A 27,290-nucleotide genomic window follows, 5' to 3' on the forward strand; every position below is an offset into this window, starting at 1 on the left:
AGTTCGGCTTCTTAATTTTAGGTGGATACCTTACCCGTTCGGATCGATCCAGGTGGCATACCCACTGACTTGAATGACATGTATTTGGCATACCCACTGACTTGAATGACATGTATCATGCTGCAAAGAGACGGCGTCGTCCAATGGTTTATCATCGTCGTTTCCACTCGTCATCATCAAAAACCCAAAACCATAAACCTCACTGGACTTTGGAAGCAGAGGCTTGTATCAAATGAATTAGAAACCCAAACATTTTCCTCTTCAAATCCTGCGGTGGAAAGTGACAGAACGAACATAAAGAAATTATTTTCCTTTCCTTTCTTTTCCATTCCCGTTCTTTTCATAACATGATATAAAGCAGAAGGAAATGGAATCCCTCACTTCTAAACCTCCTCTTAATTCCATTGGGTTTCCAAAACCCTTTGTTGGCAACTTTCCATACTCTCTCTCTTATCCCAAAACACTCAAATGCGCCTTTAAAACTAGAAAATTAAGCTCTCAAAATGGCTCAATTCCATTCGTAAACCGTAAAACATTCACAATTACTGCTTTTGCTAACTCGGTTTTGGCGTCTCCTAACTCAGAAGAAGAAGACCCCGAGTCGGCTAAGCTATTCGAGGTATTATGTTTATTAATCTTTTTTTTTTTTTTTCGTTTTTTAGTTCTTAAGAGTGTGAAGATGAATTTTCTTTTTCTTTTTTATAGAAATTGAAACAGAAAGAGAGACAAAGAGTCAATGAATTGGAAGAGTTAGAGAGGAAGGCAGATGTGCAATTGGAGAGGCAGCTTGTAATGGCATCGAATTGGAGCAGGGCATTGTTGACTATGCGTGGAAAGTTGAAAGGAACAGAGTGGGATCCTGAAAACTCTCATAGAATTGATTTTAGTCAGTTTTGGAGGCTTCTTAATTCAAATAATGTTCAGTTTATGGAGTACTCGAATTATGGGCAGACAGTATCAGGTATGCATTTGGTTGTTATGCTGTTTGTATATTAATTTGACGATATTACTTCTTATAATTGGTCGAATAGTATAGATACACGTGGGTTTCAATTTTGGATAGAAGAACTGCATACAAATTGATATACAGCTTACAAATTGATACTTTGTCCAACTAAAATTCCTCGGATATGAAATTATGGAATTGGTTCGGAGAGATTGCCCCCCCCCCCCCCCCTCCTCCTCTCTCTCTCTCTCTCTCTTTTTGTTTTTAGATAAGAAAAGAATTTCTATTTTCAAAATCAGTCCTTTACTCAATATTTCTAATGCTTTAGCTGTTTGAAGTCAATTATATCCTTTTTTGGCTCAGCCTTAGGAGTGGAGTAATCATTTAGTTACTGTTTAGTTAGGATCGTTACTACTTTTTTTGTTATGTATAGTTCAATTGCATCTTTAAAGTCGGTTGTTATTGTTACTGGAGCAAGCCATTGGTCCGTACTTCACTTGGCTTAACCACTGAAAAGTACATTGTTGTTTTTTTTTTATTTACTAATTGTTCTCTATGCTGGCAAATGTTGTAAAACTTACATAATTTTGTTTCATTGTCATCTTTTGCTGAAAGATTCTGGTCTATTTCTGCAGTGATTCTGCCATATTACAAGGATGGTAAAATGGAGGGAGCAAAAGGAAATTCTAAGAAGGAAATTATATTTCGGCGCCATGTGGTTGACCGCATGCCAATTGATGGTTGGAATGATGTTTGGCAAAAGTTACATCAGCAAATAGTAAATGTAGATGTCCTTAATGTGGATACGGTTCCTGCAGAAGTGTACAGTACTGTTGCAACTGCAGTCATTTGGTCTATGCGACTTGCTTTATCTGTTGCATTGTATATCTGGATTGATAATATGATGAGACCAATTTATGCAAGGTTAATACCTTGTGATATGGGAAAGCCCAGCCAAACAATTCAGCAACCACTCAAACGCCGTGCACTTGGTTCACTTGGCAAGAGTCGGTAAGTTGAATGTTGATTGCCTGGGGAATTGCTGTTGGATGCTTTTACTATATTTAAATGGCTGATGTCCTCTCTCTTTCTCTCTGTTTATCTAACTTTGGAATGAGAAACATTATGCTTAGTAGTTGATTGATTCTTTTAGACAGAAGACGAGCTCACATTTTTCAACTACAGAGGAGACGTCAAAAAATTATAGAGGTGTTAAGAGTTGCCAATTTTCATAGAACATTGGACTCTACTTGTACTTTTAATTAGGAATGTTATCCACTGATCATATTTTTTTTTTTACTTTGTTGCACTCCATAAGGGTCATACTTGCTTCTTGTCAAATCCAATGTATTTGTTTCTACATTTATTTTCTTCTTTCTTAGTCTCTCTCTCCCCCGGCCCAAGAAAAATGCGTAAGGCTAATTCTGTTTTTGTATAACTGATTCCAAGTTGATTGTGTTCCATTTGCCTTCTTACAAGTTACATTCTAATCTCCATTGACTTTTAGACTTGTGCTATGTTTGGCAAACAGTAATGCAATCTAATGATGATTACATCGCATCAATTTCTTTATAACATTAAAAAGAAATTCCTGCAATGTGATTACTATTACCTTGCATTACGGCTTACCAAACATAACCTTAGTAGTTCAGTATATCCAATTTTAATTGATTTTGAACTTTTGACCAGTTATATATATAGTGTTTTGGTATTCAAAATTGTTAGATGTTGCAATCGGATAGTAACTACCACTGATGATTTTTTCCATCGACAATAGTTGGAGTATTTTTACAATCACAAACATCAATGCTAATTTTGGACTGCCTTTCCACCAGGGCAAAGTTTATATCAGCAGAAGAAAGTACTGGTGTTACGTTTGATGATTTTGCTGGCCAGGAATATATAAAAAGGGAACTACAGGAGATTGTACGAATTTTGAAGAATGATGAAGAGTTTAAAGACAAGGGTATCTATTGTCCAAAAGGTGTGCTTCTTCATGGGCCTCCTGGAACTGGTAAAACTTTGCTAGCTAAAGCTATTGCTGGGGAAGCAGGACTGCCTTTTTTTGCAGCAAATGGCACAGATTTTGTAGAGGTGAGGACTAATTTTCCTTTGGAAGATCCAATAAAGAAAAATGATTACAAATAATAGTGGAAGATTAGTTGCTTCCAAAACTTTATTCAATGAACTTCATTGAAAATTCAGTTGCTCTCATTTAAATAATATGAAGGCCATTTTTGAATATCAATAGATAAAGAAGAGTTTAAAAGAAAGATTTTCTCTTATTTCTTCCTTGATTTATGTGTTTAACATCAACCTTATACACACACACACAAGTCTAACTCTAAATAGGAAAATACAGAAAAAGGAAACTACAATGATCCCTCCTAAATAAGCTATACAATATATTTCCTGATTATACAACTCAACACTCTCCCTCAAGTTGGTCCATAGATGTTGCACATGACCAACTTGCAATCAATTATGAAATTGTTTGCTGTTAAGTTTGAGGTAGGGGCTGCACGATCATGGCAATATGTTCTGTTGACGCCTAAGGCACAAGCACAACCAAAAATGCCTTGTTAATTCGTAAATTAGTACAAGCATGAGTCCCCAACCTTACTAATTGAACTGCTTTTTTATTAAGCTTCTTTTGTCTTCTTTTTTATGTTAACTGGTTATTTTAGTCTTTTCAGTTCATGATAATTAGAATGCTTGCTTTAGGTGCCACATGGCTATCTTGCTGATTTTCACTGTAATTAAACGATTTTCTTCATCTCTGCTGACTCATGAATTATTCAGAATACCTAGAACTTGAAGAAACCTGCCTAACTTAAAAGGTGACTTTCTAGATGTTTGTAGGTGTGGCGGCATCTCGTGTGAAGGATCTTTTTGCCAGTGCCAGATCTTTTGCTCCTTCCATCATCTTTATTGATGAAATTGATGCTATTGGCAGCAAGCGTGGGGGACCTGACATTGGCGGGGTAAGATATGTGTTTGCTTCTATCTATTAAGTTCTAGTGCAGGAAATTAAACAGTGCAAAATTGTAAATATTATGGCAATTACAAAGGTGTGTTATTCGAAAGGAGCTCTGATTCATATAAAGTCATTATGGATTTCATTGGAACAAGAAGAAATAGCATAGCAAAATGCAGTCCAAAGTGGCACCATTCTAGACAGTTTCGTTGTTTAAAGTTGCATTGCTTGGTTAGTTCTTGTTTGAATCTATTAATTGCATTGCATGCTGTGACAACAATTATGTGACCAAAAGAAAATGTAGTTTGTGAATTTTAATCTTTGATCTTCATTGTAGGGTATATTATCTTTGATTTATTTAATTCTTTTGTTGTGTGGAATATGAAATGTTGATGGAGGAGCATAGTAGTTAACCTCTTGGCAACCTTATTTATATGCTGGCAACTTCATATGAACTGGGAAATTCATTTTGTAGCAGTTCCTCAGTGATGATGACAACACTGCATGCAAGTGATAACTAAGGAAAAATTAGAGAGGGTCTGAGAGGAGGATTGTGCAATCTTAGAAGGTTAGATGTTGCTTGAAAAGTGATGAAAAGGAACACAGCTGCGCTCACACTAGAGAATATAATGCCATAGGTAGTAGACTAAAGCAATGGTGACTCAAGGTGGACACAGTAATGCATGTGTGGGGCAATATTTAGAGAGAGAGTTTGAAATCACTGATGACAAAATATACTGCAAATTAAAGGTATAACAGATGCTTACATGGAGAAGGGAGTGACAACTGCCTAATAAAAATAGGAAATAGTGCCATGTGTAAATTTAGATAGGGATTAATGGAGATGTGCCATGTTCTAAGAAAAAATGGTTAACATTTAATTAATGTAGCAAGAGAGATGAACCAAGGATGAATTTTCCATAATGACACCAATTCAAGCCCATTGAAACATTGTCTAACTATAAAATTAGTTCTGGTATCCCATTAGTTATTAAAAAGATCCATTTATTATTCATGTTTTATTTTATTTGGATTTCCAAATGATTGACATTATTTTGTTGGATGAGTATTATTTTTAGCTTTACATATACAACTTTAGATAAATTTTTAGCCATCAAAAATTGGTGATGCTGGATGGTAAGCTACTTTACTTGCATGGACATATGATAGTAGGCATGGCCGGTTCAAAATTTTTAAAATGTTGAACCTGAACCGGCCCTTGAACCACCGGTTCAGGTCTAGTTCCACTCTGGACCGGTTCTAGTGCTGTTCCAATGAACTGACAGTTCCGATTACGGTTTCTAGCAATATATGTTTTTTTTTTTTTTTTTTTTTTTTTTTTTAACAGATTAGTTCTAATGTTACATCTTTCTTTCATAAATATTAATATGAGTTTAAAAAATATTGATAAATTTTATTTTAAATAAATTTTGGAATGCTCATACTCATATAAGAATAAAGTTAATTCATTTACAAAATAATCAAATAAATTATCATTTTATTTTGTTTAAATATTATTAATTAAATAAATTATAAGAAAATTTTAAAAAATGCTTCAAAAGAATGTAATTTTAAACTTAGTAAACAATTTAAAAGGGTAAAAAAAAAAGTTAAAAATAATATAATTTTAGACTAAATATTTCTCTCTTTTTTACCATTTTACTTTAGATTTTTAACTTTTAAAGTGAAGTATATTTAAAAAAAAAAAAAAATCTTAAGTAAAGTATATCATATAGTAAAATATTATTGAGACTTTTAGAGAAGTATAAAATAGGCTAAGTGATTATCATTTTGAAAATAAAAATAGAAAATTTTCGGTTCGAATCGGACCGAAACCACCAAGTAATCGCTGGTTCTGGGCCGGTTTAGGTTCATATTTTACCATTCACATGAACCTTAACCAGCCCTTGAACCGCCGGTTTTGGTTTGAAATTTTGAACCACCGGTTTTGATCCAGTTCCAGTTCGTCTACAGTACGGTTCGGTTCCGGTTAGAACTAAACGGGTGGCCATGCCTACATGATAGTTAAGTTTATGCATGGAATATTATTTTAAATACGGACCAACTATGAAAATTTAGTTGCTATAGAGCTTGAAGATGTGATTTATTGTATAGGGTGGTGCTGAGAGGGAGCAAGGCCTTCTTCAGATACTGACTGAGATGGATGGATTTAAAGAATTTACATCTCAGGTATGCTCCATCATATTTTGGTGCATTGAGGGGATTGGATTTTTTAATCAACTGCTAACCTTTGGCTTGTCAGGTGTTAATTATAGGTGCAACCAATAGACTTGACATTCTTGATCCTGCCCTCTTGAGAAAGGGTCGTTTTGACAAGATTATAAGAGTTGGTTTGCCATCTAAGGATGGTAGACTAGCAATATTAAAGGTATTTTTTTTAAATGTAGCTGGTATTCAAAAATTCTAGTTCAACTTTACATTATAATCATCATTGAGATTTAACTTCTGCAGGTGCATGCTAGAAATAAATTTTTCCGTTCAGAGGAGGAAAAGCTAGCTTTACTGCAGGAAATTGCAGAGATGACAGAAGATTTTACCGGAGCTGAGCTGCAGAATATACTGTATTTACTGACTGATCAATAACCCCCTTTGATTTTCATTTGTACAAAGTGGCTAATGTTTCCTGAATTGATTATAGGAATGAAGCTGGAATTTTAACAGCCAGGAAGGATTTAGATTACATTGGACGAGAAGAACTTCTAGAGGCTTTGAAGAGGGTTAGTGCTGCCTTACCTTCCTCCCTGTATCTGTGGCACAATTTTTTTTTTCTTTTATGTGAAAATTAAAACCTTTTTTACAGTATGATTGTTTTCTCAATGCATTTAATACTTGATTATGCAGCAAAAAGGAACTTTTGAAACGGGCCAGGAAGATAGTACTGATATTCCAGAGGAATTGAAATTAAGATTGGCTTACCGAGAAGCAGCTGTTGCTGTCCTTGCGTGCTATTTTCCTGATCCCTACCACCCCTTCACAGAGGTCACTGAAAGGATACATTGAATGCTTTGATGCTCTATTGTTTGGTTAAGTGTTGAAGTACATGCCACTCACTTGTTTAAATGTGTATTCTGCAGACAGACATAAATTCTATACATAGCCAGCCAAATATGCGCTATGCAGAAATTGCGGGCAGAGTTTTCGCAAGGAAATCAGATTACGTGAATGCTGTAGTGCGTGCATGTGCCCGTAAGTTAAATAAATCTTATTCTTACAACATAAACTTTGTTATGGATTGAGAAGAATTTGTGTTTGCATTTGATACATAATTTATCAATGAATTACTTAGGTTTATATACGAGAAATTTCTAGGCTATTTAGGACTATAAATCATTAACTAATTAGGAATACTAATTTTCCTTAACATTCCTCCTCAAGTTGGAGCATAGAATATAATCAACATGAGCCCCATGCAAAGCTTTTGCGAAAATATCAGCCAACTGGTAGCCAATTTTAGCGTAACCTGTGGTGATAAATTTTTCTTGAATATTGTCACAAGCAAAGTGACAATTGCAATCATGAAATACTGGGTTAGCAGCAATATGAAGGTGCAACTTGATTATCACACCATACTTTAGTAGGTACTGAAGACTTAAGACCAACTTCATTCAACAGTCAATGCACCCATGCTGATAGAGCAAGGAATGGGAACAGAATTTCCAAACAGAGATTTCAGAAAAATAACAGAAAAACAAATAGAATGAGAACTTGAATGGATTTCTTTTGATTGATAACTCAAGGATGAAAAATAGGCCAGTAATATCTCTGGATTAAAAAATCAATGAAGGAAATAGCACGAAAGATGAAATAAACTTGACTAGCAATAATCAAGCAGGAACTGAAGTTTCTTTACAGATATCACAATCTGCCAAAAATATAAATATTCCCAAAAGATGTCTCACAACAAAATCCTCATGATGTTATATAGCACTGGTATCACCATTGTTGTAATAACAATGCCACCTGGAGCTCTCTCATTGCTTGAATCTCTGTGCATAAACCTCATACGCTTCTCCTTGTCTGCTGTCACAAATTTGGGCCTTATTGAATAAACTTTGAAAGGCTTGGTAGTGGTAATTGGCTGCTCATTCCTATTACATACACAGATTGTGCCATGGCTCTATACTTTGATTCTGCACTGGACCAAGAAAGCACATTTTGTTTCTTACTTCTCCATGAAACCAAATTTCCTCCAACAAAAGCACAATATCCAGTTGTAGATCTTCTATCAATTTTAGAACCTACTCAATCTGCATCTGAATAATACTCAATTTTAAAATGTTCATGATTTGAATATAACAAACCTTGTCCTGGAGCTCCGTTTAAATAGCACAAGATCTATTCTAGAGCTGTCCAATGATTTACAACACGCTGAATATGCAATATCCGGACGAGTCACTGTAAGATAGTTTAATTACCAACCAGTCTTCTATACTTCTTAGGATCTTTAAAACAATTCACCATCCTCTTTTATGAGTTGTATATTGGGTGCTATGGGTTCACTGACTTAAGATCTAATTTTCCTGTTTCTATCAACAAGTCAAGAACATATTTTCTTTGGGACAAAAGAATATCTTTCTTGCACCTTATTATTTCAATACCCAAGAAATACTTCAACAAACCCAAATCTTTTGTCTGAAATTGGGAGTGAAGAAAGGATTTTAGGGATGCTATGCCTGTATTGTCACTATCAGTAATAACAATATCATCAACATATACTACTAAGAATTATGCCATTCTTAGAATTCCTATAGAATATTGAATGATCACATTTACTTTTCTGCATTCCAAATACTTAAACCGCTTTACTAAATCTACCTCAAAGCACGAGGACTCTGTTTTAACCCATATAATGATTTGCGAAGATGACAAACTTTCGCATACTCCCCTTGAGCAACAATCCTAGGTGGTTGCTCCATATAAACTTCCTCATGCAAATCACCTTGCAGAAAAGCATTCTTGATGTCAAGTTGATACGAAGGCCAGTTACAAGTTTCTGCTAGAGAGATAAAGATACGAATCGAAGCAATCTTTGGTAATGGAGAGGAAGTATCTGAATAATCCACACCATAAGTCTAAGCATACCTTTGGCTACAAGAAGAGAGTTGTAACGAGCTATAGAGCCATCGGGATTTAACCTTCACAACAAATACCCATTTACATCCAATAGTAGCTTTTCCAACAAGCAAAGTTATCAAATCCCAAGTACCATTGACATCCAAAGCCCCCATTTCTTCTTCCATAGCAGCTCGCCAACCAGGATATGATAATGCTTCATGAATAGTTTTAGGAAATGAAACAGAATCTAAAGACAATAAATGAGCTAGAAGAAGAATAAGAAATGTGGTCATACAAAACAAAAGAACAAATAGGATAGGTACACTTACATTTACCTTTTCTAAGAACAATAGGAAGATCAATGCTGGGATCAAGAGGATTCGGAATGGTAGGAGCTGGATCCGGTGATGAAGAGTCTGGCGTCAGGCATGAGTCGAGAGCCTCTAACCTACGAGAATAAACATGAATAATTGGAGGAGGTTAGTAGGTGCTGGTGCTAGTGTAGGTGCAGATGGAGATTTTGCAGAAGGATTGAGTGAAATAACAGGTTGAGATGCGGTATAGACCAGAAGATTCTCCTTCTCTTTTTGACTATCATACATAGGAGAGGAAGGAAAGAAAGGTGTAGACTCAAAGAAAGTGACATCAGCAAATACAAGATAACGATTAAGCGTTGAAGAAAAACACTTGTAACCCTTTTGAAGTCTAGAATATCCTAAAAAGACACATTTAAGGGATTTTGGATCAAGTTTGGTAATATGTGGACGAACATCACGAACAAAACAAGTACATCGAAAAATATGGGGATCAATAGGAAGCAGGAGTTTTGACAGTGTTAAGAACTAGTTGTAAATATAGTTCTGTTAGGAGTTAGATTCCTAATAGGTTCATAGTATCCTGTATATGTATATATATGTGTCCCTATTGATGAAAATATAACAACAATATTTTTCCACGTTGAATTACATGGTATTAGAGCCTGGGGCTTGTTAAGTTTTCTTTTTTTTTTCTCTGCTCTTTTGTGTTGAAACTACAGGCAAAGTGTTTTTTTTGGTGACTGTCAGTCTAGGTCACCCACTTAGGTTAGTGTTTTGTCTCACCGTCACCCAAGGAAGAAGAGCAGGCCGCCGATCAACTCTCCCTCCCAATCCGGTCATCGGAATCCTCGCGAGTGGGCTTCATGCGCCACTCATATTTTTTTCGCTATTCTTCACGCGCCAGTGCGTGTGGGCACGTCCGGCCATCTCCTGTCACCGGCTCTCAGTTTCTGGCTTCGATTCTGCCAGTACAGTGCAACCCAGTGTGTTGCATCGACCCTCTTCGACTTTTGTGGTGTTTTTCATGTTGCAACTTTGCTGCCGCTTTGCTGGGTACAGTCTGAATTTGTGAATTTATATTCTGCTGCTGCCTATTTGCTATTCTTCTATCAAGTTACCAAGAATCGTAGTTTTCCTTTGCTGTGCTACATTTGTTTTTGAGCGTTTAGTCACAAATCATGACGACTACTCTATCGGAGATTTTCGAATAGAAACTTGTCATCACTGATGTGGTGTAGTTACGGAAGAAAATAACAGAACACAAACTTACTGGCTCCAATTTTCTGGCATGGAGTAAAATAGTTCGTATATATTTTCGTAGTTTGGATAAGGATGACCACTTGACCAATGATCCACATGAAGGAGATGTTAGGAAATCTGGCTTAGAGAGGATGCTCTGTTATTTTTACAGCTTTGGAATTTGATTGACAATGAGGTAATTGGTTTAATTAATCATTGTGAGTTTGTTAAGGAGTTGATGGATTATCTTGAATTTTTGTACTCGGGAAAAGGTAATCGATCTCGTATGTATGAGGTCTACAAAGGATTTTATCGGGCCGACCAGCAAGATAAGCCCCTCACAGCTTATTTCATGGAATTTAAGAAGATTACGAGGAACTTAATGTTTTATTGCCTTTTAGCCCCGATGTTAAGGTTCAACAGACTCAGTGAGAACAAATGGCTGTAATGAGTTTTCTTGCAGGTCTTGCTCCGATTTTTGAAACTGCCAAATCACAGTTTCTTTCAGGCAATGACGTTACCACTCTTTAGGAGACTTTCGCTAGATTACTATGTACTAAAGGTTCTCATACCGCATCCCTTATGATAATAGCGCCCTTGTGAGTCGTAATCAGATAGTTACGCAGCCAAGAAAACAGAGGAAGAGAAGGAAATAATTGTTGTAATGGAGCAATTTATCGGGAGGCGAGCATTCTTATTTACCTTTATTGCCATGAAAATGGTCACACTAAACGGTATTGTAAAAAACTGATAAATAAGCCGCCAAGGGCAATTATGGCCACTCAAGATTCTGCAGTTACTTCTTCTGTCAACACCATAACAATTTCTACTGCGGAGTATGCTGAGCTCTCTAGATACCATTCTTCTAAGTCTACTAATTTCTCAGTTGCTGCTGTTGCCAAATCAGGTACTCCTACTACATGTCTTATGTCTACCTCATCAGAGTGGGTCCTTGATTCTGGTTGCACAGATCATATGACTGGTAACCCTAGTCTCCTATCCTTAGTAAAAGAATCTGAACAATTTAATCGTCATGTTACTCTAGTTGATGAGTCCACATCTTCTGTCCAGTGTATTGGCACAGCCAATCCCATCCCATCTCTTCCGTTGTCTTTTGTTTTTTGTTTGCCTCGTTTTTCGTTCAATATATTACCTGTTAGCAAAATTACTCATCTACTAAATTGTTGTCTTAAATTTTATCAACATCTTATGTTGATACTCAAAATGGGGATGCAGAAAGAAAAAGTCGACATCTTTTTGAGGTTGCTAGGGCACTTCTATTTCGAATGAAAGACCCTAAACATTTTTGGGCGGATGCTGTCTCTACTGCATGTTTTTGATTAATCGCATGCCTTCTGTGCTTAATGGTGCAATTCCTTATAGTGTCTTGTTTTTGTTATGATTGTTATGATTAGCTGTTGTATTTAACTGTAATTAGCTGTCATTAGTGGTACTTAGCTGTGTTATGATTAGCTGTTGTTAGTTGTCATTAGTTGTACTTAGCCGTGTTATGATTAGCTGTTGTATTTAGCTGTAATTAGCTGTCATTAATTGTACATATGTAGTACTATTTATATCCTCAATTCTTGAGGGAATAATTAAGTTAATATTTCCTCTCATTCTTCTTCTTCATATGGTATCAGAGCCAAAGAAGGGCTGATTTTTGCTTCTGCACTTTCTGCCTCTGTATTTTCTGCATTCTCTGCACTTTCTGCCCCTGCACTTTCTGCTTCTATATTTTCTGCATTTCCTGCACTTTCTGCTTCTGCACTTTCTGCAAAGGGCTTGAATACATTCTTCTTCTTTTCTCTTTCTCTTTTCTAAGGGATTTCCAATTACCCTATTATTCTCTCTCTTCTATAGTAACTGTTCTGCTACTGAATATGGCTGAATCAGGTCTAATTAAGTCTCTTCTTCCTAATTCTACTAGTATTACTACTGTAAAACTTCAAGGCAGTAGCAATTACATTTCTTGGTTCAATTCTATTGAACTATGGTTCTTAGGCCAAGTATATGATGATCATCCTATTAAGAATGCTACTGATATCGTTGCAACCGATAGGACAGCATGGATTCGAATTGATGCTCAGTTGTGTAGCCTATTATGGCATACTCTTGATCCCAAATTACTTCCTCTTTTTCAGTCCTGTAAAACCTATTGTAAGGTCTGGACAAAAGCCAAAACATTGTTTACCAATGATATACAACGAATTTACAATGTTGTCTCTAATATTGTCCATTTGCAGCAAAATCAAATGGATATGGCTAGTTACATTGGGCAAGTTGAGACATTGAAAGATGAGTTTGTTTCCATTATGCCTTTCACAGAGAATATTGCTGAACAAGAAAAACAAAGAGACATGTTTTTTATGGTCTTGGCTCTAATCGGCCTTCGACCCGATCTTAGCTCTGTTCGAGATCAAATTTTGACTAGTTCCTTTGTTCTTACCTTAGAAGATATCTCTGCTCGACTTCTTCGTATTTCCACCACTTCAGCTGCACCTCCTAACATTGAAGCTTCTACTTTTGCCATCTAGAATAGTAATCAAAAATAGAAAGGTAATAGGTATAAGTATAAGGTTCACTGCACTTATTGTGATAAACCAGGACATACTCGTGAAACCTGTTGGAAATTACATGGTAAACCGTCTCAGAATCAATCTACTGGTACTAGACGACCTGCAGCTCATATGGTTCAGAGTAATGGAGCTGGAATTCTTCCTTTGCCTAGTACATCAAGCAACTGCATCACTCTGACAGGATTAGAATATGAAGAATATGCCCAATTCCAGGCAGCCAAACAACAAGCTCAACAACAGTCATCTAGTCTACAACACTCTAGCACTTTAGTTGCTTGTTTGTCTCAGTCCTCAATTGGTACTCCTTGGATACTTGATTCCGGCGCTTCTGATCACATTTCTGGTAATGAAACATTGTTCTCTACTCTCATTCCTACTCTAGACTCATCCACAGTCACCTTAGCTAATGGTTCAGAAACTATAGTTAAAGGCATTGAGACCGTTCAACTTATTCCATCAATAACTTTACAATCTGTCTTATACACCCCTGGCTGTCCTTATAATTTAATTTCCGTTAGCAAAATCACCGAACTGCTTGATTGCATTGTCTTTTTTATAGCTAACTATGGTGTTGTGCAGGATCGGCGTACGGGGAAAACGATTGGAATAGGATATAAGTCACATGGCTTGTATTACATATGCCCTCTGAAAGCCACTATTACATTAGCTTCTACTGCTTCCGCTAAGCTTCTACACAATCGTTTTGGTCATCCTAGTCTTCTTAAACTTAAACATTTAGTTCCTAGCTTATCTTCATTAAGTGTTTTGGAATGTGAATCTTGTCAACTTGGAAAACAATCTTGTGTTTTATTTCCTAAGATTGTCAATAATAAAGCTTTGGCTATGTTTGATATTGTTCATTCAGACATTTGGGGTCCTAGTCGTGTTCTTTCTTTGGCAGCTATCTATCAATGGCCTCTTCATCAACTTGACATCAAAAATGCTTTCTTGCATGGGGAATTGACCGAGGAAGTATATATGGAGCAACCTCCTGGTTTTGTTGCTCAGGGGGAGTCTAGTTTGGTATGTCGACTACGTCGATATCTCTATGGCTTGAAACAATCTCCACGTGCATGGTTTGGAAGATTTAGTGCTGTTGTCCAGAAATTTGGCATGCATCGAAGTGACGTTGATCATTCAGTCTTCTATCGGCATGGAAATCATGGGAAATGTACTTATCTAGTTGTTTATGTTGATGATATTGTCATAACTGGCAATGATCATGAAGGGATTTCTCAACTAAAGCAGCATTTATTCAACAACTTTCAAACTAAAGATTTGGGAAAGCTAAAATATTTTCTTGGGATTGAGGTAGCACAGTCCAAGATTGGAGTTGCAATCTCACAAAGAAAGTATGCTCTTGATATATTAGAAGAAACAGGTATGATGGGTTGCAAACCTGTGGATACTCCTATGGGTCCCAATGTAAAACTTATTCCAGGACAGGGGGAGACATTTAAAGATCCTGGCAAATATCGGAGGCTTGTTGGAAAATTAAACTATCTTACTATTATGCTACCGGATATTTCTTTTGCCGTGAGTGTGGTTAGTCAATTTCTTCAATCTCCATGTGATAGTCATTGGGGTGCTGTTGTTCGCATTCTGAGATATATCAAAGGCACTCCTGGGCAAGGTCTGTTATATGAGAACAAGGGTCATTCACAAGTGGTTGGCTATTTAGATACAGATTGGGCAGGTTCTCCCTCTGACAGATGGTCCACTTCTGGTTATTGTATCATGATTGGAGGAAATTTGATATCATGGAAAAGTAAAAAGCAGGATGTTGTGGCTAGGTCAAGCGCAAGAAGCAGAGTATCGAGCCATGGCATTAGCCACTTGTGAACTTGTTTGGCTCAAGCAACTTCTTCAAGAGTTGAAGTGTGGAGAAATAAAACAGATGACACTGATATGGGACAATCAAGTAGCACTCCATATTGCCTCAAATCTAATGTTTCATGAAAGAACGAAACATATTGAGATCGATTGTCATTTCATCAGACAAAAGATTGAGTCAGGATGCATATCTACTTCCTTTGTCAGTTCGAACGATCAATTGGCAGATGTACTGACCAAATCTTTACGAGGACCTCGAATTGAATACATTTGTGGCAAGCTAGGAACATACAACATGTATGCTCCAGCTTGAGGGGGAGTGTTATGATTGTTATGATTAGCTGTTGTATTTAGCTGTAATTAGCTGTCATTAGTTGTACTTAGCTGTGTTATGATTAGCTGTTGTTAGTTGTCATTAGTTGTACTTAGCGGTGTTATGATTAGCTGTTGTATATAGCTGTAATTAGCTGTCATTAATTGTACATATGTAGTACTATTTATATCCTCAATTCTTGAGGGAATAATTAAGTTAATATTTCCTCTCATTCTTCTTCTTCACAGTTTCCTTCTAAACTTCTATTCCCTATTGAACTTCGTATTTTTGGTTGTACTTGTTTTGTTCGTGAATTCGTCCTTAGGTTTCCAAATTAGATCCAAAATCCCTTCGTTGTGTTTTCCTTGGGTATTCTCGGCATCCAAAGGGGTATCCTTGTTTCTCTCCCGATCTTGATCGTTATCTTATTTCTGTAAATGTCTCATTTTTCGAGACTACTTCATTTTTTCCTTCTCCTATATATTAGAGTGAGGGGGAGGATGATGAGCTTTTAGTCTACGCTATCCAGCAATTTCCTAGCTCTCCTGCTCCTGTTCCTGTTCCTGAACTTGCACTGCTCCTGCTACAGCGTCTCCTCCTCCTATTCGCCCTCTTGCACCAGCATCGTCCCGTCCTCATTTGAACAGGTTTATTCCAAGAGATCATGAACTCTTGACGCACTTTCCCACCTACCACTTCAACAGAAGATCCGGTTCCCTCCACTCAACCTGAGCCTGTGCCATCCACTCCTCAGTCAGACCTTGACATTCCCATTGCTTTTCGAAAAGGCAAACGCAAGTGTACCTATCCTATTTCTTCGTTTGTTAGTTATGATCATCTTTCTTCTTCATCTCGTTGTTTTGTAAGTAACCTAGACTCTGTCTCTATCCCTAAAACTATTGTCCAAGCTTTGTCCCATCCTGGTTGGTGTGTAGCAATGAAAGAGATGGCTGCTTTAGATACTAATGGTACTTGGGATCTTGTGCCTCTCCCGGAAGGTAAGAAAGCTATTGGTTGTAAATGAGTTTTCACAGTTAAAATGAATCCTGATGGGTCTGTTGCTCGTCTCAAGGCTCGATTAGTTGCTAAGGGCTATTCTCAGATTTATGGTCTTGATTACTCTAATACTTTTTCTCCTGTAGCCAAAATGTCTTCTGTTTGTTTGTTTATTTCTTTAGCAGCTACTTTTGACTGACCTTTACATCAACTGGATGTTAAGAATGTCTTTCTTCATGGAGATCTTCAGGAGGAAGTTTACATGAGCAACCGCCAGGCTTTGTTGCTCAAGAGGAGTTGGGGTAAAGTGTGTAAATTTCGAAAATTCTCTTTATGACCTAAAATAGAATCCTCGAGCTTGGTTTGGTAGATTTTGCAATGTGGTACACCAATTTGGCATGCAGAAGAGTACTTCTGATCATTCTGTATTTTTCAGAAGTACAAGACTGGTGGATTCTACTTGTGGTTTATGCTGATGACATTGTTATTACAGGGGGAGGGTGGATTCAGCAGGCATTACATCACTCAAGTCATTCCTCCAGACTCAGTTCTAGACAAAGACTTAGGATTGTTGAAGTATTTTTTGGGTATTGAAGTGTCTAGTATAAGAGAGGCATCTTCTTATCTCAAAGGAAGTATGTCCTTGACTTACTGAAGGAAACTGGAAACTTGGGTGCCAAGCCATGCAGTGCTCCAATGACTCCTAATTTTCAACTTTCAATTGGTGGTGAGCTATTTGATGATCCTGAGATGCATAGAAGATTGGTGGGCAAACTAAATTATCTTCCTGTAACACGTCAAGATATTGCTTACTCTGGGAGCATCTTAAGCAAGTTTATGTCTTCTCCTATTGTTATCCATTGGGAAGCTTTAGGACAAATTTTGTGCTCCTTGAAGGTAATCCAGGTCGTGGCCTCCTTTACAGTAATCATGGGCATTTGGACATGAGTGTTTTTCAGATGCGGATTGGGCAGTTTCGAAGGTTGATAGAAGATCAACTTCTGGATATTGTGTCTTTGTGGGTGGAAACTTGATATCGTGGAGGAGCAAGAAACAAAATGTAGTCTCACAATCGAGTGTTGAATCAGAATATCGAGCTATGGCACAATCTGCTTGTGAAATAATTTGGATTTATCAGTTGTTAGTGGAAATTGGCTTCAAGTCGTCCTTGCCTGCAAATTTATGGTCTGATAATCAAGTTGCTCTTCACATTGCATCAAATCTAGTATTTCATGAATGAACAAAACTATTCGAGATTGATTGTCATTTCATTCGTGAAAAGATACAATATGGTGTTATCTCTACAGGGCAGGTTAAAACAAGTGAACAGTTAAGAGATATCTTTACAAAAGCTCTAAATGGACCTCGGGTTAACTATCTTTGTAACAAGTTGGGTACTAGTTGTAAATAGAGCTATGTTAGGAGTTAGATTCCTAATAGGTTTATAGTATCCTGTATACGTATATATACGTGTCCCTATTGATGAAAATATAACAACAATATTTTTTCCACGTTGAATTATAGACAGAAAAAGGGTAGCATAAGGAATATCGCCTTGAAGAACGGATCAAGGCATATGATTAATTAAAAAACAAGCAGTGGGCACAACATCAACCTAAAAAGGTTTAGGAACTTTCATTTGAAAAGAAGGTGCTCGAGCTGCCTCAAGGAGGTGATGGTTTTTTCTTTCGGCAACCCCAATTTGAGGTGTATCAACATGAGGATTGTTGTAGAATGCTATTTTATGGAATAAGTTACATCAGTGGTCACTTAATTTTATACTCAGTTTTATTTAGGTTATAAAATTTTATTTGTCATTTTTAATCACTCAACTTTAGTTTTTGTTTCAACAAGAGGTCACTTACCAAAAATGACAAATTAAAGTTAGGTGACCTTATAAAATTAAATGTGAATTTAGGTGACCATTATTGTAATTTACCTACCATTTTATGTCATAACTTTGAAACATTTCTGAAAGTATTCTTTAGTATTGTCGTTGCGTAATGTTTGTATAGAAACATTAAATTATGTTCTTATTTCAGCACAAAAGGCACAAAAGATAGAAAATAGTTCGGATCAACTTTTCATTATGTATAACCAAGTAACTCGAGAATAATCATCGACAAAAGAAGGTCAATGATTACCTGTCATATGATTTGTGCATGACAAAAGTTAATGGGACAAAGTTACAGGTCAATGATTACCGGTCATATGATTTGTACATGCATAATCATTGACCTGTTTCGATGAGGATTCTACAAGACATCAAGTAGGTTTATTTGAATTAGCAATGGTAGAAACAAAGGAATTGGTAAACTTTAAGGATGCTTGATATTAAGAAAACTTTCAAATTCTCCTGCAGAACTTGTAATCGATTGCCCAGATGGTGAAGCAATGGTAGGATCCTGAATGTCTACATTTGCCTTTGGATGTGGCAGAGGTTTATTTGGAGTTTCCAACAAGTGCGCCTTGATTGAGTTAATGACAATAATAGCAAACTACTCCATTAGGACCCCAATTAGTAGCTATAACATTACGAGCAATAGATCCTCCTCTGTTTGCAGAATTATAGTTGCTTCCCCTATTCCTTGCCTTCCACGACTTACAAGAGCATTATTAGTGGCAGAATATGAAGAATGAGAGGTTGAGAGTACTCTGGTGAATGTTTTTGCAAAGAAGAAATATCAATACTAGAAAGAAATTGTGATCTCGCAGTGTCAAACTCTGGAGGTAAACCAACAAGAAAAACTCATAATATCCATCTGTTCACGTTGAGCTTGTTACACTTTTATATCAGTACTAAAGGGCAATAGGACATTAAGCTCCTCATGTATTTGCTTGAGATCTAAAAAATAGCAGTACGAGGTCTATCTTGCTTTTCTAAGCGATAAAATGCTTTGCAACCATCATAGATTCTAGAGATATTGCCTTTCCCAGAATATAAAACATCCAAATAATCTATGAGTTCATTAACAAATTCCCAATGATTGATTAGGCTAATTACCTCATTGTCAATAGAATTTCATATTTGCAACGACACCAAGCATCTCCTCTCAACCAATTATGTCCGCATCATCAGTTGGTGAATCACTACTAAGGTGATCATCTTTAATAATGCTTCGCAAATTAATTCGAATAGTCTTGCTCCAATCCAAATAATTAGAGTCATTAAGTTTGTTTTCTGTGATCTTAGTCATTACTGGAACCGCATCAGTGATAACAGCCTTTTGATTGGGAGTTCCCATGATGTTTAAATAAAAGCACTCTCAAATTGAAATGACCATAGGAACAAAAATTGATATAAACAAGAAGAAATCACCGAGAAAAAAAATTACTCAAAGGAACAGAATTGCAGCAACGATAGCAACTGAAACCATCAGAAGTACCTAAGAAACATGTGCGACTCACTGGGTTGCACATAAAAAAAAAAGAAACAAGCCAAACACAAGAACTCAACAAACAAAGCATCACTCTATAAAATACTTAAAACAAGGAACCTGAAGTTGACGTTAACAGGTCAATGCACCAGTCAATAGTGCCGCATAAGGGGAGTCGATGTCAGAGAAGAGAACCGGTGATGAAAAGACTGGTCTGATACGATATTATGAATTGAGAAGAATTTGTGTTTGCACTTGTTACATAGGTTTATATACAAGAACTTTCTAGGCTATTCAGGACTATAAATGATTAACTAATTAGGAATAATAATTTTCCTTAACGATCTTCAAGTCTTTAATCTCATTTAGATTCTATTTTGTCTGTTACTCTATTATTTTGAGATTCAGTTTAGGAATATTTATCCTACCACAGATAGGTAGATATTTGGACAATTTTTTTGGTACAAGCCTTATATTATCGGGTCATTATCATGCAATTTTCCTCATGTCTAAATGTATGTTTTTTTTTTTTTTTTTGGTGGACTAGTGTTGTCCTAAATGGTTCTGATGCTGTTATTTTGTTTCATGTCTGCCTCTGTCCAAGAATATTTAGAGGCCAAGAGTAAGAATTGTTAATTGAAAGATGCATTCCATGAAGGGAAGAGTGTTTAGATAATTGATTGTTGAAACGTATTTTCTTCAAGGCCTCGAGTTTTTAAGTCTGATTTTGTTAGTTCTGAGGGATGCTAGCAAGCATCTACTTATTTTCCATTTCTGTGAAATTCTTTTGGAAGTTTCAATTGTAGGACAATTTATCATTTGAACTGGTAGGAGCAGTGACTGAACTACAAAGAATAGTTAAATCCTCATTGATTAATTATTGATATCAAGTGTTATTTAATTTCTATTGAATAAAATTGACTAGAACTGCCACAACTACAAAGGGGAAAGGAAAAATAATGCAGACAACTAAAGTAACAGGAAAAAAAATGTCTTATATCTACTTCATCTTTGAGGTGTCCTCTTATGACAAAACCTGTGGGTGGGAATTCTGCATGTGAATGTTATTTGGTTGTCTTTTCTAACCACTGAACATGGTTTTATGTAAAAACCACTATTTTATGTAAATATTCTACCATTAACACTGGAGTTGACGCATTCAAAATGTGTGTTTTTTTTCTTCTTTTTCCATCCGTCAATAATCCTCTTCCCTCTTTTTTCTTTTGTTCTCAAAGTTTATCATTTTGATATATTTTGATTGTTGCACACAGATAGATTAAATGATTTTTAGAATTCGTATTGAATTTTAGAATCCAATTGGATTCTCGTTTCACAAATACAATTTTTCTCTCACCTTCTCTCGTCATGTTCTAGATTGATTTAATATGGTTCTGTGATTGCTTTATTATGTAGCTAGAGTAATTGAGGAGGAGATGTTTGGGGTAAACAATTTGTCTTGGATCTCTGCAAAAGCAACATTAGAAGCTTCACGTCTTGCAGAGCTTTTGATTCTTCAGACTGGAATGACAGCATTTGGGAAAGCATTCTACAGGAATCATAGTGATCTTGTGCCTAATGTACAATTCTTAGATCTAATTATTAAATCTGTTAAAATCTCTGTATACATCCTGAGGAACAGCTTTAACATATTGCATTTATAATTTGAATACAGCTCGCAGCAAAACTTGAAGCACTTCGGGATGAATACATGCGTTATGCTGTTGAAAAATGTTCCTCTGTACTGAGAGAATACCATTCAGCTGTGGAGACAATTACTGGTGAAGTTGCAATTTATAAATTATAATTTGACTTGAAGGAGCCAGTTGTACGGATAAAATGCTTATATTTCTTGCCTTATGCCCTTAATTTGTGCAGACATTTTAATTGAGAAGGGAGAGATAAAAGCTGCAGAAATTTGGGATATATACAAAAGAGCTCCCCGAATACCTCAAGTAAGTTCTCGTGCTCAGCAGTGAATAATAATTGTCCTGGTACCAATGCACATTTTCATTAGTAACTTCTCGTGCTTAGCAGTGAATAATAATTGTCCTGGTACCGATGCACATTTTCATTAGTAACATTTACATTTCATTTTATTCTTATAGTGCCGGGGGATAAATGATAGTGTTAGAATATATTAGAATCTTGTACTTATTAGAATATATTAGGCTGAGATTGTGCATATATTAGGTTGACATCCAACTATAATTAGGAGATATTTTTCATTTTTTAGGATTGATACTTTGTACTATTTACATCCTATCTAATACGAGGAATTAATCAAGTGACTGCTTGTTTCAAATGTCTCTTCTCCTTTTCTTTTCACATGGTATCAGAGCTTAAGTAGGCCTGACAATATCTTCTCTTCTTTTCTTCCCTGATTTGCTTCTTTCTTCAACACTGTTACACAAACATACTGTTACTAAACCCACCAATTTCTGAAAAAGCTAGCTCTCACCAACCTCTAGATTGCTTCAGCAGCTGTTGACGAACCCCAAACACAGAATTCCCGCGCCGGAATGATCGCCATTGACCACCATGCATCGCCCTAACTATTCGGACTCTGATCAGCACACCAGTGCGTGAGTTCACTTTCTACGACCTTTCCTATCGAACAAACTTCCAGTAAGGTCGCCTGCTTCCGGCAATCATTCCTACCACCTTCACACTCCTCAGATCACCTACCTTCTCCTATCAAGGCACAAACTGTACAACATTTTTACCCAGAGAATATTCAAGGAAAACACAACAAAGGGATTTTGGATCCAATTTGGTAACCTATGGACGAATATCACGCACAAGATAAGTACAACCAAAAATACGAGGTTCAATGGGGGAAACAAAGTTAGAGAGAAGTAAGACACTAAATGGAAGTTCACTATTGAGCGCAGAAGAAGGCATACAATTGATAAAAAAACAAGTAGAGACAGCATTGACCCAAAAATGTTTAGGTGCCTTCATTTGGAATAGAAGTGCCCTGGCAACCTCAAGAAGATGTCAGTTTTTTCTTTCTGCAACCCCATTCTAAGGAGTATCAACACAAGAGGTTTGATGAAGAATACCATTATGTGACATATATGATTGAAAAAAACTAGATAAATATTCTTTAGCATTATCACTTTGCAATATGCGAACAAAGATATTAAATTGAGTTTTAATCTCACCACAAAAAGAACCGGAGATAGAAAATCTCAGAACGAGTTTTCATTACATATAACCAAGTAACACGAGAATAATTATTCATAGAAGTCAAAATATCGAAACCTAGTTTGTGAAGTAACACGACACGAACCCCAAACATCTGAATGAACTAACTCAAAAGGGGATGAAGCCCGTTTATTGACTCGAGGAACTAAAGGTAAACGATGATGTTGGGAAAATTGACAAGACTCATATTCTAGAACCGATAAAGACTAAAATTGTGGACACAATTTCTTTAAAATAGGCAATGAAGGATGACCCAGACGATAATGAACTTCAAGAGAAGATAGAGCATTATCACAAGTCAAACATAATGAAACCTGTTAATCTAGAAGATAAAGGCCACCAAACTCACGTCCTCTATGAATAATCCGCTTCGTCAAAAGATCCTAAAACACATATTAAGTAGGGTAAAACTTTACACAACAGTTTAGTATACGAGTAATTTTGCTAATAGAAAGTAGATTGAACGAAAAACGAGACAAACATAATACAAAAGACAAAGAAAGATATAGAGTGGGATTAGCAGAGCCAATACCCTTAGCAGAAGAGCTGGACCCATCAGCTAGAGTAACATGATGATTAAATTTATTAGGTTCTTTTAATCAGGATAAGAGATTAGGGTTGCCTGTTATGTGATCTGTGCAACCAGACTCAATGACTCATTCTGAGGTAAATATAAGACAAACATTAGGTGTACCTGAATTGGCAATAGCAGCGACAGAGGGATCAACAAACTTAGAAAATCAGTATCTAGAGAGCTCAGCATACTCCGCAGTAGATATAGTCAGTGTTGTCAGAAGAACCAACTGCAGAATCTTGAGTGGCCACATTTGCCCTTGGCGGTCTATTTATCGGTTTCTTGCAATACCAATATTGTGACCAGATTCATGGCGATAGTGGCAAATAATAATACTTGCCTTCCGATTAATTGCTCCATTACTACAGTTATTTCGTCCCCTTCCTCTGTTTCCTGGCTGCTCGGTTACATGATTACGGCTCACAAGAGCATTATTTACAGAAGGTGAAGGGGTATGAGATCCTTCAGTATGCAGCACTCTAATGAAAGTCTCTTGAAGAAAGGTAATATCATTGCTAGAAAGAACCTATGATTTGGCAGGTTGAAAAGCTGGAGAAAGTCCTGCAAGGAAACTTATGACAGCCATTTGCTCTCGCTGGGTCTGTTGAACTTTGACATCAATGCTGAAGGGCAATAGAATATTGAGTTCCTCATAAATCCTTTTAAATTCCATGAAATAGGTTGTAAGAGGCTTCTCTTGCTGATCAACTTAACAAAATCCTTTGCAAACTTCGTACATACGTGACAAATTCCATAAAAATTCAAGATACTCCATTAGCTCCTTAGCAATTTCACAGTGATTGATCAAGCCAACCACTTCACTGTCAATAGAATTTTGGATTTGTAGAAATAACCGCGCATCTTCCCTTAACCAACTCTGTCTCGTATTATCAGTCGCTGGATCATTAGTTAGGTGATCATCTTTGTTCACACTTCTCAAGTAAATTCCACTTGTTTTACTCTAATCCAAATAATTAATCCCATTAAGTTTATGTTCAGTGATTTTGGTCATTGCTGGGACTATCTCAGCAACGGCAGCTTTATTGTCAGTGGTCATACTTAAAATTGAATGCTCAACACAAGAGGCAAGGCACAAAACAGTAATCATAACGTGAAGAATCAACACAAACGGAAGCAAAAGTAACCATAACTTGAAGAATCAACACAAACAAAAGCAGAGGCAAAAATAGCGTAACCCAAAACAGAAAAGCTGAGAAGCCCCTACCGGAACTTCGCCAGATCAGAAAGGTCAGTACCGGAATAGACTACTAACACCAAATTGACGTTGGAGAACCAAGCCCGGTCGCCAGAAACCACCAGTGAGACAAAGGCAGAATCTTCTTAGGGCACGTGAGAGCCACTCACCGGTCGTCAGGCCACCAGAATTGGTGGAACGGCCTATCAGTAGCCTTGCTACCTTCCTTGGGTGGCGGTGAGGCAAGAATCATAGTCTAGGTAGGTATCCTTGACTGACAGTACCAAAACCAAAAAGCAAAGCAAGCTTCTTACTGGGAAGCTTCACAGACAAAAACTAACGAGCCGAAGGCTATGACACCATGTAATTAATTGAGGAAATTGTTGTTGTGGTTCTATTTCATCAATGAGGGAGACAATATATATGCACAAGATGTTTCAAACTATTTAGGAATCTAACTTCTAGATTACTTAGGAATAAATCTCTAAGAGCATGCTATATACAAATAGGACTCGAACTTTTCTTGACAATACTATTTCTACCTTAACTAATATGAGGAATGAATCAAGCTGATTGCTTGTTTCAAATATCTCTTCTCCTTTTCTTTTCACAGATAGCAGTTTCTGACATTTATGATCAGCTTTTTTATTCTACCTGCTTTAAGACAAAAGGCCAAATGCTATACTGTGGCCTTTTAGTGTCTTGCTATGATTGATTGCTCATAGTGAGGTGCTACTAGCTCTAGCAAAGGCTCCCGATGTTGTAGTTTTCTGAACAGGAATATATAAGTTAAGGTTTATGAGAGGTCTCCCTCCTTACTTGGCCACATATGAATTTCATTGACCAATTGCACACAATTGCTATGTTGAAAAATACTGATGGTTTGGAGGATTTATTGCTGAAAGTTGTCATGATTGAAATGAACTTGATTGTTTACTGTTCAGTCTGCTGTTAACCCTGTTGATGAATATGGAGCCTTAATTTATGCTGGAAGATGGGGGATCCATGGGGTTTCACTTCCTGGAAGGGTTACATTTGCACCGGGAAATGTTGGGTTTTCAACCTTTGGTGCTCCCCGCTCCATGGAGGTAATAGAAATGCAATCTGTGAATTTTCCTATGCTACCCAACTTTTTATGTTAATGATGCCGACTTTTATTTTTTGGTTACTTTTCCAATGGCTTGATGACAGACTCAAATTATCAGTGATGAAACTTGGAAGCTTATAGATGGCATTTGGGATAAAAGGGTTCAGGAAATAAAAGCTGAAGCATCAATGCAGATCGAGGAAGACAATGAAAAGCCAGAACTTTTGATGGCCAGCCATTTCCTTTGAAGATGAATGTTCTCTCTTCATGGCTTGAATGCAAGTCAATGTCTCTGTCCACCTGCAATGTATGCAATTCCATCTTAAACCTAATTTATTTTTGGTTTCTCTGGGGTTGGTGGCATATGAGAAATGCAAGTGTAGCTGCTGCTCAAAATAATCCTCTCTTAGAATAGGTTGTTCCACTTTGCAACCTAGTGAGAGGCAGAGAACCAATTCTTTGCTTTTTCTTTTGGGTAATGTAGTACCTATAAAGATGATATAGCAACAATGATGTAGCAAAAATAATCCTGACCTAATTAGTTATAGATTTGACAACAGAATAGTTAAAAAGAAAACTATAGGTCAGGGAAAATAAACTACTAATTAAATTTGGTCTTTTATCACTCAAAATCTAAAATCTGAAAATCTGCCTGTAAACAGAAATTAACAGCCTCTTATAGCATAAAATCCCTATTTGAATAAGTTTTTATTTATAAGTACTAACAGAGTAAGGACTAAACATAACTCCTACTAGAATGAGGTGCTAATAGTAAATCCTATTGAAAAAGAACTCGACTAAAATTGAAATTTACTTAAATAAAACATAAAATAACCTAATTCAAAAAATTGCTATAGTTGCATGAATGGTTATTTGTGAAAATTCCCAAATTTCTGAAAATTTTTTATTTTGCTCTTTCATCAATTCCACTGGGATAGAGACAACTTGTGAAAAAATAGTAGCATAAAAGCCATTCAAATAACCCATCCTATCTACAGGCTAGCAAAGTTGGTGGAAAAACAAGGACTTCTATTCATTTGCACCAACCTTCTATTGATCAGGTTTGCTGCTTTGGAGATGTATTTCAACTCGATGCTTTGATTGCATAAAAAGAGAATCTGATTTGGTTTGGTAAGTTGCAATAGGAATCAGATTAAACGCGTGCTGGAGTATTCTACGCATACAGCCAGTTATCCTAAACTAAAATAGTTAATATAAAACTTACATTATGTTGCATGGTTTAGTAAGCTGGCATGTTAATGTAAACTCAAATGGTTTCCTTGTTGTAACTGCTTCTTTACTTATTTTTAAACTATGATAAGACATAAAAAAATGGAATAGAATCTAATCCAACTGCATTTTTATTGTTACTAAAATGCGTTTGGTTATATTCTGTTTCAGTCCAGAATGCCTTACCAAACATAGCCTAAATTCTTAACTTTTTTAGCGTGTGCACAGTGCACCTATGGTTGTCATATTTGTGTTTGTGCAAGTCTATCGTCTAAGGGGTGGCAACCATAATCATTTCTTTATAGCCATCACTCTTGGTTTGGATCTTTTTGCTTGTTTTGGAG

General features: G+C 36.5%; 1 protein-coding gene and 1 pseudogene across 1 annotated transcript; both read left to right on the forward strand.

The window, feature by feature from the left end:
• The first annotated feature begins 168 nt into the window (after positions 1 to 168).
• EMB3144 (AAA-type ATPase family protein) lies at positions 169 to 26,278 on the forward strand. The gene is made up of 16 exons (XM_089719431.1): positions 169 to 619; positions 706 to 961; positions 1,582 to 1,957; positions 2,782 to 3,040; positions 3,799 to 3,930; positions 6,039 to 6,113; positions 6,187 to 6,312; positions 6,396 to 6,505; positions 6,583 to 6,661; positions 6,786 to 6,923; positions 7,019 to 7,130; positions 21,067 to 21,230; positions 21,326 to 21,431; positions 21,529 to 21,605; positions 25,574 to 25,717; positions 25,821 to 26,278. Exons 1-16 carry the CDS (start codon positions 368 to 370, stop codon positions 25,962 to 25,964), a joined length of 2,550 nt encoding a protein of 849 aa, XP_089575557.1. The 5' UTR covers positions 169 to 367; the 3' UTR covers positions 25,965 to 26,278.
• On the forward strand, positions 12,439 to 15,448 carry LOC149497729 (uncharacterized; annotated as a pseudogene).
• Positions 26,279 to 27,290: the final 1,012 nt, after the last annotated feature.

Source organism: Jatropha curcas, chromosome 3, assembly GCF_041381405.1.
Source record: "Jatropha curcas cultivar XTBG-Jc1 chromosome 3, XTBG_Jcur_1.0, whole genome shotgun sequence".
NCBI classification, from domain to species: domain Eukaryota; kingdom Viridiplantae; phylum Streptophyta; class Magnoliopsida; order Malpighiales; family Euphorbiaceae; genus Jatropha; species Jatropha curcas.

Bases quoted from the DNA above. Each gene is read 5' to 3' on its own strand.
- EMB3144 (XM_089719431.1), top strand. From the start codon at position 368: ATGGAATCCCTCACTTCTAAACCTCCTCTTAATTCCATTGGGTTTCCA. The intron at 3,041-3,798 runs GTGAGGACTAAT...GTGACTTTCTAG, and splicing joins ATGGCACAGATTTTGTAGAG to ATGTTTGTAGGTGTGGCGGC. The intron at 21,231-21,325 runs GTACAATTCTTA...ATTTGAATACAG, and splicing joins ATAGTGATCTTGTGCCTAAT to CTCGCAGCAAAACTTGAAGC.